The sequence below is a fragment of the Pangasianodon hypophthalmus genome, chromosome 13, assembly GCF_027358585.1.
Source record: "Pangasianodon hypophthalmus isolate fPanHyp1 chromosome 13, fPanHyp1.pri, whole genome shotgun sequence".
Lineage (NCBI taxonomy): Eukaryota > Metazoa > Chordata > Actinopteri > Siluriformes > Pangasiidae > Pangasianodon > Pangasianodon hypophthalmus.
Genome location: NC_069722.1, coordinates 4,055,312 through 4,076,991, shown reverse-complemented (window position 1 = coordinate 4,076,991; position 21,680 = coordinate 4,055,312). Strand labels below are relative to the sequence as shown.

The window sequence follows — 21,680 nt, the reverse complement described above, 5'->3', positions numbered from 1 at the left end:
GCCTCTGGGTTTCAGAAAAGGTTCCTGAAAAGGTATCTGCTATGGAAACATTTAATTAATAGCATAATTCCTGGTTTTGATTGTGCTTGCCTGTGTTTTGACTGTGAAAGTAGGTCTTCCCTCCTTACCCATATCTGCCTGTTCCTTGACCTCTATTGTGGATGAAGACTATCATTGTTGGTAGATTACAAATAAAGACTCCAGCTGGCTCTGACACAAAGTCTGGCGTTCGGATCTTATCAAGCCCATAAAGAAGACAGAACAGCTCGTGTTCTCCATTGTGTTCACCACCACCCTGTCACCTACAGCTTTGAGTGGCCTCCTTGTTACAAATCAGAGGACGTGCCTCCACTTTCCAGTATCTTCTACAGTGCTCACTTTATTTTGAGCATAGTGTCAAAATTGTCCCTTCTTGAAGCTAAAGTTGCCATCATGCTTTGTGGGCTCATAGGTGGGTGGATACTTCAATTTGATTGCTGAGGTCCAGGCCATAGAAGAGTTTTTGGATCTTCTGGGTGGAAGATTGAAGGAAGCCTACTGCCAGAGACTGGTTTAGGTTCAGCTCCCAATGCAGCACTCAGTTATTCCCTCAATACATGCCATCAGCCACTCCTGCTCCACTGACCCCTACCCACTGAGCCACTGCCTCTCTGATGACCTCTACTTGTTGCCAGTCCCACCAGTCAGCACCAGTAGTCTCTGTTGCAGAGCTCACACCACTGCCTGATTTATTTAATGAGAGTGACTCTGTTCCTTCCACAAATCCTCCAGCTGACATCCAAAACTCAGTATTAAAGAAAAGATTCATATTACTTGTTATCGGTCAGATCCCAGCTCAGTTCCCTTGTCAGATACTTGTTAATAGCTCAGATCCCTTTGGTAGTCTTTATGGTGTTCTTTCTAAAGACCCAAAGGCCCTGTGGACACAGTCCTTCTCTTAGATGGAACTGGTCCAGCCATTTCATGTGCAACAGCGCTAGCCCAATCTTTAGTCTCAGCACCTGGTATCTCTGCTCAGGCCCTGCTCAATTTCACATATCAATTTCAATCCCTGATCCAGTATCTCTAACTATTTCTGGTACCGGCCATAACCCCATCTTTGTGTCCGGCCCCAAGTCAGTCTACCCTGCTTCCAGTCCTTCCCTTGCACCGGTCTCAGATCCTGCATGGTCAATGATTTTTTGCAGGAGTCTGATGGTTTTGTTGTTCTTTATTTAGTCTCTGATAGTGATCTTCAGGTTTAGCCTTAGTTGTCAAGTCTTGATCTCTAAGCCACAGGTTCCCAACTATGGCCTTGTTGTACCCCCTGCACAATTTATTTTTTTCACTGCTCCCAAAACACCTGACTTAACCAATCTTGAGTTGAAGTAGCTGTGTTAAAGCAGAGAAAACACAAACTTTTGCAGGACAGGGGGTTCTCTAAGACCAGGGCTGGGAACCTGTGGTGTAAAGTATAACCTGCTCCTGATCTATTTGCACCCGCAGTTCCACTCACTGTCAGACCCTGGCTTTACCTCAGACTGTTTCTCTGTTTCTGCCATGGTTTTGCTGCTGGTCCAAGTACTTGGATTCAGTCTATTGTAGCCTAGATGTGACAGCACCATCTGGTATTCTGGAGGATGCAGTACCAATGCCCATGCAGTCCTGGGGTTTTTGTCACATTAAGATTTGTCATTTCACATTATATTTTTTACATTATATTATTCCCAGTATAATAATTCCCAAATAAGATCACTGGCAATATAAAAGCATTTTCAGAATTAAAAATTGTCACTTCTTTTGCTAACCTAGAAACAAGGTCTCTGAGGAAGCAAAAGGCAAAATTGCCCTGAATAAAGAGCTAAAGAGAACGACAGAGGAGGGGAAGAGGGTGAGGACACTTGAAAAAGAGAGACACACTGCAGATGAGCTGAGAAAGCCAAAATGGGAAAAAAAGAACATATGATAATGGAAGAAAATGGTAAAAGAATATGTCAGAAAGTAAAGAAAGAGAAACGCCACTTGCAGTGAAACAAGGTCAGAATTTAAAAGGTATGAACAAAAATAGAAAACAGGAGAATGATGATGATCAGGGAATCATAGATCACTAGCAATGACCACAATCATTCTCAGGGTTGAACTGGTGACCTTCGGGATGTGCTAACCACTGTGCCACCATACCGCCATCCAAATTAACTTGTTCTCAGAAAAAAACAACCAAAGGTCAGGACAGTTTAATTAATTATTCTGACATTTGTGGGACAAAATCAGGACACATACACACATACAAGAAAGGTCAGAACAGAGAACTAACATGTAGGTGATTTTTTTGATGAGGACTACTCGAGAACCCAGGTGACTCTGGAAATCATTACTTATCATAAACATAGCCTTACATTATATAGTTTAACTAAGGAATAAAGCATGAGGTGCTTATGAGATTATGGGAAAATATTCAACTACAGGATGGTGTGATGCATCATAATGTTACTGTTACCACCCCGAAGTTTGCTTTGCAGCACATCCCGAAGTGCTTTATTCCTCTTATATCATGACATTTCCAATTCTTTAGTTATTAAAGAACAATTTGTCATAGTTTTTATCCGTGTATAGTTACATTTAAGCTTGTGGAACATCAGTATGAACAAGTTCCTTTTATGGTAATGGATTCAAATGAGTGCAGTGATACAAACCTGCGATTTGCCTTGCAGCTGAAACTACAGAGCTCCTGTTACAGAAAATTAATCAACACTTTCTGACCAATCAGATTCTTATCACTAACAAATGTAACAAAAATGTTTCACCACCCACACCACACTTTTTTTTAATTAAAAGTTTTAACATAATTATATGTTTATGGTCATGTTTATGAGCTTAGTGTTATAAATAGTAATGCTTTTTCTGTACAAAGTACAGTTTCAGATTGCATTTATTTTTAGATGTATACGGCTTCATATATCATGACGTAGGGATCAGTGTGATTGGATCTGTATGTGGATCTGGGTGTGTGTGTGTGTGTGAGAGAGAGAGTAATGGCACAGGGCAGGTTCTGTGTTTTGTCTCAGTGGGCTTAAAGAGATCGAGAGCTAAACTTATCCGTCAGCAGCATGTCTCCTCTCGGCACAGAGACAGCCAGTGAGTAAGACGGAAGTGGACATTTGGGCTGTTTGGATTGCTCGAGTCAGGCGCGAGCACTGGAACACTGGATCACTAGAGCTGACTTGTGGCTTTTTATCAACTTCCAAAATCTCAATAAACCCAGAAACCTTGGGCATGTTTGATTTGTTGTTTCATGAACAATGACTCCCATGTAAGCACGGCATTTCTCTCACTTCCTCTCTCTGCCATTAGTTAGCTCAGAGAACAATGATTAATTTTTGGGGATTAATAACTAGATGGTTATGACAGCCAGAGAAAAAGGAATCCTTTAGCCAAACATCACACAATATTACTTTAGAAATGCAGCTCACTGGAGCTTAATGGGTACTGTAGCTCACCCAAAATCTTGGTAATACAGTGCATGACCAAAAGTTGCAGACACCTTACCATCACACCCATATGTGCTTATTGAATATCCGATTCCATATGTAGTCCTGCTTTGCTGTTATAATATTCTCCACTCTACTGGGAAGGCTTTCCACTAGATTTTCACCCCCCCCACATGGATTTGTGGTCATTCAGCCACAAGAGCATTAGTGAGTTCAGACACTGATGTTGGTGAGGAGGTCTGGGGTTCAGTCGGTGTTCCGGTGTTCCAGTTCATCCCAAAGGTGTTCAGTGGGGTTGAGGTCAGGGCTCTGTGCAGGACACTCGAGTTCTTCCACTCCAACCTTCACACACCATGTCTTCAAGGAGCTCACTTTGTGCACAGGGGCATTGTCATGCTGGAACAGGTTTGGGCCTCTTAGTTCCAGTGAAGGAAATTGTAACTCTACAGCATACAAAGACATTCTATACAATTGTGTGCTTCCAACTTTGTGGCACCAGTTTGGGGAAGAACCACATATGGGTGCGATGGTCAGGTGTTCATAAACTTTTGGTCATATAGTGTATCTGCCTTAAGTACGAATTGCTGATGTGATGTAAGACATCTATAAACATGAACGAAACTTTACAGTGTGGACAAACACTGAATCTTGTTTTTCCTTAGAGTAGTTTGGTATCATCAGGTTCTGCCTCCCAGTTCGTTCGTACCAAAAAGCTGGAGGTTGTGTGGAACCTAATAGTACATATATATCTGGTTTTTGCACAGTCATTCAATTAAAACATTGACATCAGAGGACTCATTTGAAGCAACTACATAAAGATTTAACCATGAGTTTATGGAAAAGATGTTAGTGTGAGTTAGATTTCCTTTACTTGTTAGTAAACATTAGTCTTATAACTCAACAAAACATTCAAAACACTTACACATTTCTTTGGCTGACATTTGACTACAATTTTTTTTTTTCAGAACAATTTATTACCTCTTAATTGCTGTGAGCACATTCTACCTCTCTTAGTTTTGGATAAGCCGCTTTGCATAAAAGCGTCCGCTGACTGAATAAATGTAAAATGTGGTTTCAGTGAGAGACCAGAGTGGAAAATCCTCTGTCCCCAGCCGTCCTCCCCTCGTCTGCCTGATGAGAGAAGTGTTTTTATCTGTTCCACATACCTCCAGCTGCACAGACTTGAGCCATAGCTCTGGTGCTGATAACTCCATTCTACACACACACACACACACACACACACACACACGCCTGCAGGATAAGAGCGGGGGCATACTGTCCATAAAAAAAAAAAGTATAGTCAAAGTATGTCCTGAGACCACAAACACACATACCAGATAAACAATCTGCAAAATATTTAAAAGGGTTTCCATGGTTACACTGTCAGATATTGAATTAGTTTTGTCTTAGTTGTACCTTCATTGTGAAGGCCTTAAGTGTATCTCATCTCCTGTGGTGGATAATCACTTTATTCGTGTGTACAGCCTGACACTTTTGGCCTGTGTGTGAGTGTTAGTGATGGGAATTCCGTCTCTTTTCAGTGAGTCAGATCATTTGACTCAGCTCACCAAAGAGAGTCAAATCTTTTGTGTCCCAAACGGCTCATTTTTCGATTTTGTTCTCATCTAAACCAAGGCAAAAATATTTTGTCTTGAAAAATATGTATGTTTCAGCCACAAAGGATACTCGTGTGCTGTTTAGACAAACAAACAAACGAAAGCTTTATTTAATTCAGTTAACAAAAGCAACATCATACATAAAGCGCATATCGAAGATGAATGAATTCATGTTCGGATGATGAAAAGGTTTGCATGGAAGCATTTTCAATAAATTACACTGCAAGAGTAATGTCATTGCCCACATCTATTAAAAAAGAAGGAGAAATTTAAAAAAATAAATAAATAAATAAATAAAGGCTATGATCTGTGTAAGTCATCTCTCAGTGTTCATACAAAAAAAAGAGTCGAGTCGAGCTGACTCATTTGTAAATGACACATTACTAGTGTGTCCACAGAAATAATGACAGAAAGATAAAGACACACAGAGGAAGGTTTAATCCAGAGTGACAACACTGGCATGCTGGAGTGGTGTGTGGAGAAGATTCTGTATGTGTGTGTGTGTGTGTGTGTGTGTGTGTGGAAGCGGCGCTGCAGGATCACACCAGGGTTAAATATGAGGAGATATGTCTGATTACTGCTCTGAAGAGCTCCTCTGTTCTCTTTCAGTAAACTCCTGTCCTGAGAGCTCTGTATCTGAGCGTCTCTGATCTGCACGCCTGAGATGCCGAGCCGCTCTCTCTCTCTCACACCCTCACTTCAGATAAGACTTTTCCCTCACCCATGATAGAGCAGTAAACCATAGTGGCGTATTGTTCGGAATGTGCCGAGGAGGCAGAGGTTCAGCTTGGGTGCAAAGGTTATCAGATGCAAATCAGCATGTCCTCCTGAGCTTAATTTGTTGATGAAGTCATGGGTCAGAGGCGCGTCTTGCCAGCGTACATACATGGCATGCTTGCTGTATAAGACATGAACTCTTAGTTTGAGGACAAGGCCACAAATCCATGTCTGCTATTCCTTTTTTGGGTGTTAGAGTTATAGCTACTGGATATTATACAGTCCCTCTAGTTTTTCCGTGATTGCCGAACGCAACGCAAAATCAATAAATAAAATGTCGAATTTTTTTTGCAATCCTGCACAATTCACCATATTAACGCATAATTATTAATTTAACCACAAAATAATCACAAAATAGGCTACAAATTATCCCTAATTTAATTACAGTTAAGCTACTCACATTTGATTTTCATGAGGCTACAGATGTCGCACATGTCGCACACTTGATGTCGTCAGTCAGTGGTCTGTGTGAAACATGGCGAAGGTGAATCCTTTTCACATAAGTGCAGCTTGCAACTCTGCAGAATGCAGAAACAGCATCTATAAGCTTGTTCTCTCCAACCAAAGGCGCTCTACTTCAAGCAGTAACTCGAGGGCTCTGGTCTTCCTGTGTTACAGTCAGAAAGTGGACAGTGGTCTTCTGGAAATGGATGACCAACTGCTCGAAATGTCTTGAAATGCAATTGCCTTTGACAAATTCCAAAATATGTTTGCAAGTGTAGCATATATCCATGTTTGCATTCAATTTGTTTAAAGTATGACTTGATGATAAAGTTTGATTTTTGAATTAACAGGTTGATTGATGTCACCTGCCTTTCTGCTTTATGTGGGTGATCATCTGAGATATTGAGCCTGTGTGAATTGGAGTTACATACAGTCTCTATGTATAAATTACTACACCTGCTATTTGTGTGTGTTCACGTAGGTCAGGTGGGGAAATTTTCTATTCTTATGTTGTTGTCAAAGTTGTTTAAAAGTTGTCTTGTGTGTGTGTCAGAATTTGGTAAGACACAAAAATAAACAAGCTTTATGTATTTTGTTTGGTTTTTTGTGTGTCATGTATGACTATTGTATATCTAACGTCATACATAATATGGTAAATGTGGTATCCTAATTATTTAAAAAAAAAATTTTCAGCAAAATTCTGGACATTACCGCAACAAAATCAGTCATTTCGATCGCAAAAATCACAAAAGAGAATCGAGAAATCCTGGTGGGACTGATTTTATATATATGGTATATGCTTTCATCTCACATTTTTGTAATATTAAGCTCTAACTATGACAACAGATTTTGAAATGTTTTGAATTGTTCCTGGGAGTCATTCTTAAACAAGCTGCATGTAAATGAAGAGTGTACATGCTATTTCAGTCTTTATCGCTATCCTGACATGCTGCACTGGCGTAAGAGTTTAGCAATAATAATGGCAAATATCTCCATCCATCTAGCTCTGCAGCATCTGACGTACGAGTCCCTGTGTAAGCTGTTACTACAGAAACAATGACGTATTAGAAGTGCTTTAATATAAACCTGTGATTTGCAGCTGCACTATTTACTGTCACAGCTGCTGTTATAGGAAAGTAATCAACGCCTTCTGACCAACGGAGCATTCAGTGGCATTATGATACACTCTGGTGTGTATTACCTGTGTCAAGTGAAATCTTTTTCCAAAGACTGTAATGAAGGACTAAAGCGGATAACCAGGGTGGCTGACACAGTCAGCGAGGCTGGAGCCGTCAGTATGAGGTATAAAAGAGTGAAAATTCACTGTCTTTACATGCGACTCAAACCTCAGTGCCAACAGTCTGTCAGCGTCCACTGTGAGACGCACTTCCAAAGTGACTCAGTTATTCAGTACTCCACACGTTACCAGACTTTTGTTGTTCACAAGCCAAGTGTCTCAGATTAGACATTTGATGCCTGGAACCCTGGTGGGTTTCTACATGCTCTTTCCGCTAACACACACACACACACACACACACGTTGACATGGCAAACATCAGTGACATGGGGAAAAAAATGATACGTGATACTTGAAGAAGACTCACAATGATATCTTAGCACATGAAAATATCTCGGAGAGATATTTTAGTCTAAGCTTAAGAGGAAAACTTAACTTGTTTTGCAGACGTTCCACTGTAACCATAAACGGATAAAAGTAGGGTTAGGGTTAGGAACATGCTGTCGTTGGAAAATAATCAACATTAGGGTCGTAACAGTAACTCCGTGTCATTCTATGTTCTCGTCGTTGATTATTTTCCTATAACTACATGTCCTGAAGTGTTTTAATCTTTAAACAATAAATAGGCACAAAACCGTTTGAAAGAAGTTACATTAATTGTCAGCACAGTAAGATCACTTCACCTGAGAAGATTTAAATTTTTTTTTTAATATTTAAAAGCTGAAAATTAAAAAAAAAAATGTCCAGAAATAAATTCAATATTCTTTTATCAATGTCATTACAATTCATAGTAAGAAATATCACTTCACTTATGTTCAAGCTGTTTTCACTTGTTATAAGATACTTTATCTTAGCATCTGAAAATAACTTAATAATAATATAGGTGAATTTATGGAATGTTTCACCAAATGTAAGATTATTAAACCTACTTCTACACATTTTATTTTAATTGTAAGCTTAACTTGTTTTGCAGGTGTTCCACGACTATTAAACGGATAAAAGTGTGATGTAAAAGTATGATTCTTTAATTAATATATAAAAACTGCAGTCGCTTGCATGATATATGAGGAATAAAACATTTTGAGACTTGCTGTTATAGGAAAATAATCAACTTCAGTGGTAACAGTAATTCCACTACGTCACATCATCCCACACATCACTGATTACTTTCCTGTACACACATCCCAAAGTGTTTTATTCCAAGGTTTACTGTCAGTAACAGTAACATACAGTAGTTTCACTTGATAAATTGCTTTTTTAAAAAATGTCTAAAAATAGGTTAAATATTGTTTAAAAAATAATTTATTATAATCTCATACTAAGAAATATCTTTGCTATAAGATATGACAAGATGCTGCTGGTTTACACCAGTGATGTTTTACTACATACCCACTAGGCTCCGCCTCCCAAAGTTGGAAATATACTGGAAGTTGGACGTTAAAAATAATCATAAATAAAAATAATTTATATATACACACACACATAGGTGAGACTTCCATTATTGTTGCTATGTTAATCTCGTTAGCTTTCAGCATAACATTTCTTGTTGGTTTGATCCTGAGCTCGGGTTATCATGTGTGTAAAGTTTCACTTGTTCTCTGTGTGTCTGTGTGGGTTTCTTCCAGGTTCTCCGGTTTCCTCCGGTTGCCCCTAGGTGTGAATGAGTGTGTGAATGTGTATGTACATAGTGCCCTGAGATGGACTGGCCCTCTTCCTGGGTGTATTCCCGCCTCATGCCCAGTGTTCCTGGGATAGTATCTGTCTGGGGATTTAAAAAAAAAAAAGATGTTTGAGCAGCTGCAATGTGCTGTATCTCACCCACTGATGTCTCCAGCAATCTGCAGTCAGTCAGAGACAGTTTGTCTCAGTCCCTCAAACCGAGCGTGGGACAGAAAACCTATTACACACACTCACACACACATGCACTGCTCTCGTCTGATCCCTGAACGGGAACAGCTCTGTCAGACGACACACTGTCAGTCCCTATTAGAGTCACTGTCTGCTCTCCAAACACACGAGACATTATCTCTGGATCAAACACACAACTGCTATACACAAAATAGAGTTGGTACAGATGCTCAAAGCAATAAAAGCAGTTGTTTATTATTATTATTATTATTATTATTATTATTATTATTATTATTATTATTGCTGATATTAGCTAATGGAGTTGAACCCATTCCATTAGAATACACTATAGATACGACACTAGACACAACAGTGATGATGAGGGATTAAGAGATTTGGCATGAGGACAGCGGGATTAGAAACACTGCGCAATCCAACACAGCTAAAGCTCACAGAATGGTCAAAATAGTTTAGAATATGTGTCTGAGATCTGTGAGAACACCCCCCTCACACACACACACGCACACACAGACACACACATTCCTACATTGAGTACACAAAGCATGTAGGACCTTAGGAAAATGATAAGGAACCTCAAGAAATATAAAGATAATTCTAATTTTAATTACTTCTACCTAAACCTGGAACCAAAAAAATGAACAAATGCAGGGAAACTAATAATCAAGGTTCATTAGAGTCTATTTCACACAATCTAAAATATACTTTTCACTTGATTAGTAGGATTGAGCAGGATTAGGTGTGCAGAATGTCCCTGTCACAGTCAGCCATCTTGGAAATCAGGATAATGGCTATGTTTTAAATGGCACATCATGCGTACTACTCAGTATCCAGTACTCAATGTGAACAATTTCATAATTTGAGATTTCCAAGTGTGACCAGAGCTGTCTTCACGTTGTACTACATCGCACAATACAGGACCGTCGTTTTGTTTTGGGGGAAAAAAACCCCACAAAAACAAAAAGTGTGATGGCCCAGTTAACAGACTAGCTAAAAACATTACTAGATTGTTCAGTGGGTTCTGAAGCTCAGATTGTAACGGTCTTGTTCTAAAAACACCTATAATAACATCTATAATAAAGTTTAGAATTTTTTAAATGTCTAACAGTGTAGAAATATTAGTTACACCTAACAATGTTCAGCGATGTTATATGAAAACGTTCTCAGAACATGCAGAAAAATTGACAGATTGAACATTCTTGGAAATTTCCCAGAACATTTATATTCAGAGAATGATCAGTTTACCTAAAGATGGCACCAATCCAAGACCAGGATCAGTTTCACCAGCAAAAACTGGTGGATTGGATATCAGAGAAATTGGATATTGGATATTGGATATTTGGACACTGGATATTTCTGATCCTGTGGAAAAGTTTGGAAAAGATCGGCTTTTGATTTGGAAAAGTTTTTGATGTAAAAACATAAAAAAGAACCTGATCGTATGTTTATGATTTTGATTATATTTATACTTTACACTTTGTTATATTCATTATATCTACAGTGTAAGTGATTCTTCTGTTAAAGATTTTTCTGTGAAAGAGTTTAACTGAATTTAAAAAGTTGCGGTTTTGTCTAAGATGTATTTTTTTTTCACTTTTTTAAGTCTTTGATTAAAAAGTTTAGTCATTTATTTTTAATATCATTATCTGTATAAGAAAAGAAAAAGTGGTATTGTGCCATTTCTACCTAAAAGTGTTTGCTGGAGAAGAAGATAACAAGTTTCCTTAGCTAGTTCACTGATTGCTTCTGTTAAAAAGCTAAAGCTACTAAACAATATTCGCAGTAGTTAGTTAGCTTGTTAGTCTGCTACTTTTTTATTCATATTCCCCCAAAAACTCTTTACTTAACTAACTGTGACTGCTAATTTGATGAAGAACAGGAAATGAGCTTTCTATGCTAGATGTGCCATTACTGTATCGACATGTACTGCCTCTTTGCGTTATTTCTGACTTTAAACATCAAAATCTTACTTATTTCGGGACACAGTGACTGTGAAACTACTCTTAACATGGACTGACAGGAAGTCACATGACTGCATATTATACAAATAATAGTATACTGCATAGATCTATTAGGAATAGTATGTAGTACAGTATATACGCACTTAGAGAAAAGTGTTCATTGGATAATTAAGGGTTCTTAGCTTCCAATAAATCTCTTCTAATAGAGAAACTCTGTTGTAGATTTATACACAGAACATTTAAGATTTCCCCCAAAGGAACAAACCAAAAAAAAAAATCTTTGAGTGCAGTATATATCGGAGCACTAGAATATCAGTATGCTATTTTGAACACTGCCAGTGATTTAACTCTCTCATAACATGAGTGGTTTGGAGGTGAACTTATTTTCCTAAAATAGCCTGAAATCAATCTGTGAATGAAAGGGTTAAAGTGTGGATGTGTGTGTTGTGGTACGTGTGTTGCCAAGTCCATATGACTATAAACTCAAACAAATGATAATCCTCATATTGTATATGACAATAATTAGCCATCGTTATGTTCAGTTAAACAAAAAAAGTCTTTATTCAGACGCTACATAAAAGCGTTAACAATAAAGCATTAAAGATTGACATGACAGACAAAGTCAAGAGACATACAAGGATGAAAAACTTCCATTCACATAGCACCACTGATAAATTCCCCTCACTAAGACGCTTCTAAATTACTTTTCAAATTCCCAAAAAATGCTAAACCCTTCAGGTTCTCCCGCTGCTATACGTCCATGCAGAACATTTCAACACAAAGCTACATCTCGCTGCCTGTTCCACACCTACTCATATCTAGACAACAATCATCCTCTCTAAACGAACAAAAAAAGAAAAGTTCCACTAACAATGAGACCTATACTACTCATGACAACACTACATTTCCGACCTCATCATCTGGAATTCAGTGCTGCCTTCACATGCTCATCGGATTTGTCGCTGTTACGAAGTCTTTCCAATAAGTGTTCAATAATGCTATCAGTAGGGTAGTTCGCTAGCGTGATCTATTTTGATATCAACTTAACATTTTCATATTTTTGCTGCCTATTTTCTTCCTTGGTCTTGGCCACTTCCTACCCATCACCCAGCTCTCATACAATCATTTGATAGCTACCAACTGGGGATGGTGAAGGCTAACAGGTGTAACACGTGACGCTAGCACTCTGTATCTTTTTTGCAGGTCATGCTGTGTCACCCAGAGGAAATCGCTATCTGCCTTCTTCCACATATATAAATTCACGGATGCTCACAATTGACTAGTGTCGCTGTGATTGACAGGGGAGAGAGAGCATGCCCCTCCCACCCACAGAGCATGGTCAGTTTTGCTCTTTTGGATCTTTTGGACGTCAGGATGTTTGCACCCAAAGATTTAAAAAATCTATGATCTATTTTAAAAATGTAGTATTTAGGAAAACAAAGTTTCTATAGCAACAATCACTGATACCATCCTTTCCACTGCAATGATGATGCCGATTGAAAAACCTGGATCATTTACAGTAAAATGGGTATTTACAGTAATTCCGATGACACGTGAAGGCAGCACTGGCCCTGCTCGAGCAGGAATGAACAGATCTAACCTAATTATGACCGACGATCCCTTTAATTAGATACAATCAGACGTCACTTTCAATCTTTTCTTTATCATTACCTATTTCAATCAAAGAAAGAGTTTCTTCTATATAAATGTGTTATAATCCTTGGGTTTGTGTGCTAATGAGATGTTAGTGAACAGTAAATGACAATATAACAGTAAAGGCTTGAAGGCTGCACAATATATCATTTTGTTAAATGTGTTAATCGTTTTATTGTAACAACGATGTTCTATATAACTGTTTTATTGTGTTTGTGACTTTTATTGTGATCCTGACTAATCTCAGATTCTCCAGTTTAAATTTGCTTCAGCAGTGTAATCTCAGTGCATCTCTCATGTGTGTAGTGATGAAGTGATGAAGCGACGAAGTGATGAAATCTCGTCACTCCACACTCGACACGGCTGTGTGATTACTGCAGCTCCTTCCTCTCCGTGGTCGACTCCTTTATGATCTGAAAAACAGAGTGTGAATCAGTGCAGACGAACTGGGATGAGCGATTCCTTCCAGCAGCACAGCTCACGTTTACATGCAAAAGTATTAGCACCCTGCCCTCTGCTGCTGACACAGTGTAAGTACATGTGTATTACACGTACATACACATGTGCTTACAAAGAACTGAGGAATAAAAAATGATAAAAGGAAGAATGAAAAAAGAAGGACTAGTAAGAAAGAAAGAAAGAAAGAAAGAAAGAAAGAATGACGTACCTCTCCATCGCGTGTCTCCACAGTTCGTACGATGATGCTTCTCTTAGTGAGACTCTCGGGTGGTGTTTTAGTGTCAATGCTGGTTTCTGACATATAAGAAATAAAGGACATTTATTACAGCAAGGAGAGACAGAGATGGACAGAGAGAGAGAGAGTGATGGAGACAAAGAGCAAAAGAAACAGAGACAGAGACAAAGAAGGAGACAGGAAACAGAGAGAGAGATACAGAGAGACAGTGACAGACAAACAAACAGACATACAGACAGTTGGAAATGGAGAGAGAAACAGAGAGAGAGATAGAGAGAGAGAGAGAGATAGTGACAGGCAGACAGACAGACAGACAGTTGGAAATGGAGAGAGAAACAGAGAGAGAGAGGGAGAGAGAGAGACAGTGGCAGACAGACAGACAGACAGACAGTTGGAAAAGGAGAGAGAAACAGAGAGAGAGATAGAGAGAGAGAGAGACAGTGACAGGCAGACAGACAGACAGACAGTTGGAAATGGAGAGAGAAACAGAGAGAGAGAGGGAGAGAGAGAGAGACAGTGACAGGCAGGCAGACAGATAGACAGACAGTTGGAAAAGGAGAGAGAAACAGAGAGAGAGATAGAGAGAGAGAGAGACAGTGACAGGCAGACAGACAGACAGACAGTTGGAAATGGAGAGAGAAACAGAGAGAGAGAGGGAGAGAGAGAGAGACAGTGAAAGGCAGACAGACAGACAGACAGACAGACAGTTGGAAATGGAGAGAGAGAGAGAGAGAGAGAGAGAGAGGGAGAGACAAAGACAGAAATGAGAAAAGAAAAAAAGAAGAAATGAACCATAAATAACACTGATAAAATAAAATCTGTCTCCATGCTGTCATTCACATGACCTCACCATGTCTCTCAGTTTTCTCTCACCTCTGAACTGCATGTTGGCAAAACTCTGCACAGGAACAGTGATCCTGACAAAACACGCACACACACACACACACACACACACACACACGCATTAAAGATCTGCCTGTGTTGAAATCCTGTGTTATGTGTTATCATTAACACGTGTCCTGTGTCCTCACCGGCTCTCCTCGCCCTCCAGCAGCTTCCTGTAGGTGGCGATCTCGATGTCCAGCGCCAGTTTGACGTTGAGGAGGTCCTGGTACTCCTGCAGGTGTCGAGCCATCTCCTCCTTCAGCGCCTGGATCTCTTCCTCCAGACGCGCCACCGTGTCCTGATACGCCGCTGTGTCCGTGGAGAAACGCTCCTCCATCTCACGCAGCTGCCGCTCCAGAGACTCGTTCTGCCCAGAGAGAGAGAGAGAGAGAGAGAGAGAGAGAATGGGTGGAATTAAATGGGTGGTAATAAAGGATAAATAAAAAGAAGAGAAATTAAACTAAACATTCAGCTGTTTATTGTCTTAGTGACAATGTTCAATAATTAAATCAAAAATTAAAAGTCTGATTGTTCAGAAAAAACACATAGAGATGTGATATTAAAAATCTAAAGAAAGAAAATGAAGGAGAGAGAAAGAATTGAGGGATGAAAAAAGGGAGAACAAAAGAAAGGACATGGAAAGAAGGAATGAACAAAAGAAAAATAAGAAAGATAAGAACAAAATTAAGGACAGAAAGAAAGAAAGACAGAAAGACAGAAAGACAGAAATAATACAACAACAAAACAAAGAAACAAAGAAAGATAAGATGAACAAAATGAAAGAAAGAAAGAAAGAAAGAAAGAAAGAAAGAAAGACAATAATCATCGGCAGGGTTGTGTGATGTGGCGCAGTGTGAAGCAGAGTTACTGTTGCCACCCTGAAGTTGATTATTTTCCTATAACAGCACATCCTGAAGTGTTTTATTCCTCTTATAGCGCAGTCTTTGGTGAACATTACAGTGTTTATTGATTAGAGAATGAAGGGATGAGCGTTTAATCAGGAGGAGTGTAAAAGCGTAACTCACGGTTCCACGCAGAGACTCCAGGTCACACGTCAGGGCCTGAATCTGTCTGCGGGAATCGTTGGCTTCCTGCTTCGCCTGGCGCAGAGCCTCTGCGTTCCGATTGGCTGCGTCAGTCAGATCCGCAAACTGGGACACACAGTGCACACGTGTGTGTGTTGTTAAGACAAAAAAGGGATGCGTGGGAAGGTGTGTGTGCGTGTGTGTGTTTCAGTGCGTGATATTGTATTTCTGTGCATACGCATAAGAGTGTGTGTGTATATATGAGTTTGAGAAGTTGTGCATGCATGTGTGTGTGCATATACATTTGTGTCTGTTAAAATGTGTACTGATGTGTGTAGACGTGTGTGTGCCAGCCTATAAATATAAACAATTTTATATTATGTGTATAAGTGTCTGTGAAAGTGTGGTTGTGTGTAGAGGTGTGCAGGTACAATGTACGTATGCGAATGTAAGTGCATGTGTGTGTGTGTGTGTGTGTGTTAAGATGTCTGTGGTCTGCAGTATATGTCTCCGATATATACTGCAGTATATGCACGTGTGTGCATGTGTGTATGTGCGTGCATGTGTGTGCATGTGTGTGTGTATGTGTGTGTATAAAGATGTCTGTCTATATATGTCTGTTAAGGTGTGTTTGTGTGTGCGTGTGTGCGTGTGTATGTGTGTGTGTATATGCATGTGTGTGTGTGCGCGCATGTGTGTGTATGTGTGCATGGGTGTGTGTGTGTAAAGATGTCTGTCTATACATGTCTGTTAAGGTGTGTTTGTGCATGCGTGCGTGTGTGCATATGTGTGTGTGTGTGTGCGTGTGTGTGTGTGTGTGTGTGTGTGTGTGCATGTGTTTGCATGGATGTGTGTGTGTGTGTGACAGATGTCTGTCTATACATGTCTGTTAAGGTGTGTTTGTGAATATGTGCGTGTCTGTGTGCGTGTGTGTGTGTGTGCGTGCGTGTGTGTGTGCATGTGTGTGTGCATGGATGTGTGTGTGCGCGTTTGTGTGTGTGTGTGTAAAGATGTCTGTGCTTGGTGGTGTGTACACATGTCTGCTAAGGTGTTCGTGTGTGTATGTCAGTAAATGTTACAATGCGTGTGTGTGTGTGTGTGTGTGTGTGCGTGTGTGTGAGAGAGAGAGATTAACCTTGGAGCGGTACCACTCCTCAGTCTCCTGCATGTTGGAGGTTGCCATGGCCTCGTACTGCACTCGGATCTCCCTCAGTGCTGCAGTCAGATCCGGCTTAGACACGTCCAGGTCCACGTGCACCTGCTGAGCATTCAACTGCTCCTGCAGCTCCCGCATCTCCTACAGAGAGAGAGAGAGAGAGAGAGAGAGAGAGAGACAGAAAAAAGGGAGTTGAGAATCCTCTCGAGGCTTTGTTAGTAATAATAGCACATGCTCCAGGTGCACAGAACATGAGTGTAAATGAGAGGACAGGATGAGAGACAGTTCACCTCCTCTTGGACTTTCTTCAGGAAATTGATCTCGTCCTGCAGCGCTTCAATCTTCCGCTCCAGCTGCACCCTGTTCAGAGCTGCCTCGTCCACATCCTGACAGAGAGAGAGAGCGAGATTTCTCTCAGAACATATTTAAAATAGCTGCAAATCACGTGTTTATATTAATGCACTCTTTATAATACATTATCATTTCAATATTAACGAGTTACGCAGGGACTTGAATAACAGACTCTCCACATAAAATTATTACAAAGATTGTGTAATTATTCATATGGTGAACTTTTCTGTATGGAGATGTTTATTTAACATTTTTTGGAAGGAGTCTCCAGTGTCAGTGCTTTGTAACAGTCGGAGGTAAAACTATAACTTGAACGTTTCTGACATCTTCAGGACAGAGGAGTTTACGCTTTCTGGTTTCTCAGTAACATAGCAACCTGCATGTTTCTGTCTAATCAGCTTCAAGTGAGAGAAAAACAGAGAGAGAATGGTGAGGAAACGACTGTTTTAAAGGATAAAGTTGTATGGGTGAGTAATTTATTCTTCACTTTATGGCTACAGGATAAAGTTGTGTGTATTATCCAGTAAGTGTTTGAACAGCGCAAGTGATACACACCTGTCTAAATGCATTCAGGCTGTTTTCTGCATCTTGTCTCTGCGCAGTCTCGTCCTGAAGTCTGCAACACAGTCAGATGAAGACTTTCAGAAATCAGAAATTAATAAACATCCATCACAAATCACACACTCAATCACACACTCATCACATAACCGCATCATATACTTTCCCTCTGCAGCATGATTGTACCCATTAAGCTTCAATTTTATTGTCTTTCACAAATGTTTATCCACCAAACAGCTCAAGACACGGCAAATACATTAGAAAATAGAATAATACAATAATCGCAATACAATAAAATATACTACTATATGATATCTCATACCTACATCATATTAGAACAGTTAACTGATAAGCAGCTAAGCACTTTTAAAGCCATTTTTTTGACTTGAAAAGTTTTTTTTTTTCTCCTTGCTTAGCATTAATATTAAAAAATATATATTATTTTTTAATATTATATAATATTGTTGGGATTATTATTTAACTTTAGTAGGCACAGGCCATCAGGGAAATGAAAATGTTGACAGATTATCCAGGGTAGTTGGCCCCAAACTTACACGGCTTGCACCCCATACTTGCACCGCCACTAAACAAAACTTTCATAAGGAAATTTTGGTGAGAAATTGAGAATGTATTCATGTTTAATGGCTGGTGTGAGTGACAGGAGCAGGTCAGCCTGATGAAATCTGTACACATCAGAACACATCATTAGCCATTCTCACACTCTCTCTTTCTCTCTCTCTGTCTCACTCTCCCTGACAATGCAACGACTTTGGTTTCCACAGGATAATAATTTTAAAAAATTGCCTGACTGAGCCATATTTTTATAACAGTCAAGGAACCAAAAAAGTTATAAAGGTGCTATAAACCTCAGCTTCAGTTAATTACTTGAATTACTTCAATTATGTGCGCTAATCCAAATACTATCAAGCTACAGTGAGCCACAAATCCAACAAATCAGCTCAAAAAGCACCTTCACAATGAGCATTTGTCATGTAAAAACAGGCTAAGACAAGCGAGAGTAAATGCTTTTGAAATCCCTGAACACCGGTGTAAAGTAGAGAGCTATAGGAAAGAAAGCAGCAGCGACTTCATTTCACTCCCTAGAGTAATAAAGTCTAAAGTACCACTGGGCATGCCTTTTTAAACCCTTAAAATAATTCATGCACAATAATTGCAAAGAAGTAATTCTACATAAATTATTGTGATTACTACATCACTGACTGTAGCCAAGTTAGCAAGATACACTGTATCATCTGACCAACACAACTATACATACCCATTCCAAAACCATGGGCATTAACACAGAGTTCGTCCTGCTTTTGCTATTATAATAACCTCCACTCTTCTGGGAAGGTTTTCCACTAGATTTTGGAGAGTGGCTGTGGGGATTTGTGGGCATTCGAGTTCCTCAAATTTCTCCAAACTTGTTAAACCATGTCTTCATGGAGCTCGCTTTGTGCACAGGTGCATTGTCATGCTGGAACAGGTTTGGGCCTCTTAGTTCCAGTGAAGGGAAATTGTAACGCTGCAGCATTTAAAGACATATATAATTGTGTGCTTCCAAGTTTGTGGCAACAGTTTGGAGAAGAACCACATATGGATGTGATGGTCAGGGGTGCACATACTTTTGGCCATATAGTGTATCAAACTAAGCACGCAGAATCTGTAGGAAAAATTTTCCAGGAACTGCATCACCCCCTAGTAAGTGATGGACGCAAGGTTTTTGTCTAAGGTTGAACCATGCTTATCTGTAACACTCTTAAATTCAGTTGTTTCAAAGAACTAATTTTTGGTTATAAATTTAATCCAAACACTGATTGGAATTATCCATTCAAGAGAAATTTCCCATTTAAAAATGCTGTTCAAGGCTATCATCATAACCCTCAACTGTTCAGCTAATGGTAAAGCTGGGATAAAGGGAAAAAATGAAAGAAAAGAGCTTATAAATATTAAGTAGTGCTTTGTTAATGATGCTTGCTGCTCTTCATTGGATAAATACAATGAATGAATGAATGAATGAATGAATGAATGAATGACCTCACCCCAGACTGCATAATTTTATTATTCTCACTCCAGAAAAAAAAATGTTGAAGAAAAAATGAGATTTAGGAGATCTTTTATATAATGTGATATGAATTAACTTGAAAAATGCTTTATAGATTGACTACATATATAAACTTCCTATAGAAGTACCAAGTAAAAGAGTTTGAGTAGAAATTCTTAGAAGTGAAAAAAAGAAAATCTAACTATATAAGTATAGACGTGGATATGCAGATGTTTAGTGCCAGTGTAGCTGAGAAAGTATGCGACTTGTTGCTGGGGCAGCAGGACGTCTGCACAGGGCTTTAGGCTCTTTGTGGAGGCCACAATACCCCTGTGCACATTTCTTTCATTCACTTGCCTTTCTTTTCAAACATTAGCCTGATCCGCCCATCCCTGCCCCCCAACCCAACGGCTTCAGGGATCAGGCTGGATAAAGGGTCAGGCTTTAAAACAGGCAGCTGAGTGAAAATATGAGCGAATGCAGTGTTATCACCATATTACACTGTCATTGCTATCATATTTATGCTTAAAGTCCCGTCTGGCGTGGTTATACTTGTCTTATATGCCTGCTTGTTACTTTGGCAACTGCTCATACAACACAGATTGAGTGGATGCCTCTCAGCCTGCTGACCTCTGAGGGTGTTTTGCAATCTCCCCATCTGCTGTGTTTCACACTCCCTCAGCGCTTTGTCTTCTGGCATGCACAAGTCTGTCTCTCCCACTCATACCAAACTTCATTCATTAAGTTCTTTTTGCAAAACTTTATAGCTAACTTTATTTTAATAGTCATAAATTGGTCAGGAATTTTTTTTTCACACCCCCTAAATTCTTCACATCGTTCCCATGTATTAGCAAAAGATTGAAAATGAAAACACAGTATAACACAGCAATAGAGCAAATAGGTTCTCTCTGATTTATTGCATGCTGCATTATTTATTTACTGCTAATCCTATTTGGTTCCTATACTGATTGGTACATATCCATCCATCCATCCATCCAACAAATTCCACCAATCCAACCACCAATCAATGCATCTCTTTGTTAAACCATGATTTCTTCACCATTACCCCTTCCATCCACCACCTTCCTCATCTATCCATCCTTCCACCAATCCACTCAACTGCCAATCAGTCCCGCTACCTATCCATTCATCCCTACACCAATCTATGCAACTACCAATCAGTCCCTCCCATGCTTACACCCACCCATTGTATAATCCATCCACTCCTCTACCAATCCACCCAGCCATTCATTGATCTACCTATTCCTCCACCAATCGTTCATCCATCCAGACATCCCTAGGTCAGTTCAGCCATCCCTCCACCAATCCACCCATTCATTCATCAAATCACCAACACCACTCAATCCAGCTATATGTTGATCCATCCATTCCACAAACAATCCATCCATCCATTTATCCATCCAGCCTCCCTCACCTCTGCTTCAGTGTGCCCACATCAGCTGCCAGGTTGTCCCTCTCAATCTCCAGCCGTGCCTTGGCATTGTTCAGGCCATCCACCTCCCTGCGCAGCTCCCTCAGTTCCTCTTGGTAGATGTCCCCAAGGCGGCTTGGCTCTTTTCCACGCAGCTGATTCAGCTCAGCCACCAGCACCTTGTTCTGCTGTTCCAGGAAACGTACTTTCTCGATGTAGCTAGCGAAGCGGTCATTGAGGCCCATCATCTCCACCTTCTCATTGGTGCGCGTCTCACGGTACTGAGCCTTCAGCAGCGAGTCGGCTGAGAAGTCAAGCCTCTCGGTTCCCAGGGACAGACGGGACATGCTGGGGCTGGACAGGGCTGTATGGCGTGGGGTGCTGTGGAGGGACAGACGCCCAAGGCTCCTGGTGATGAGCGGGGCTGAAGGGCTGCTCTGAGTCCCGAAACGCTTTCGGTAGGATGAGAGGACACGTTGGGTCTCCATGATGAGTGGTAAATGGGGCCTTGGGTG

The 21,680-nt window shown here is 40.0% G+C and overlaps 1 protein-coding gene across 1 annotated transcript; it reads right to left on the bottom strand.

Annotated features, from left to right (window-relative positions):
• Positions 1 to 11,909: 11,909 nt before the first annotated feature.
• gfap (glial fibrillary acidic protein) lies at positions 11,910 to 21,680 on the bottom strand. Its single transcript, XM_026917237.3, has 9 exons — positions 21,169 to 21,680; positions 17,687 to 17,747; positions 17,071 to 17,166; positions 16,760 to 16,921; positions 15,625 to 15,750; positions 14,746 to 14,966; positions 14,588 to 14,631; positions 13,688 to 13,773; positions 11,910 to 13,433 (listed from the first exon to the last, which is right to left on the bottom strand). Exons 1-9 carry the CDS (start codon positions 21,651 to 21,653, stop codon positions 13,392 to 13,394), a joined length of 1,323 nt encoding a protein of 440 aa, XP_026773038.3. The 5' UTR covers positions 21,654 to 21,680; the 3' UTR covers positions 11,910 to 13,391.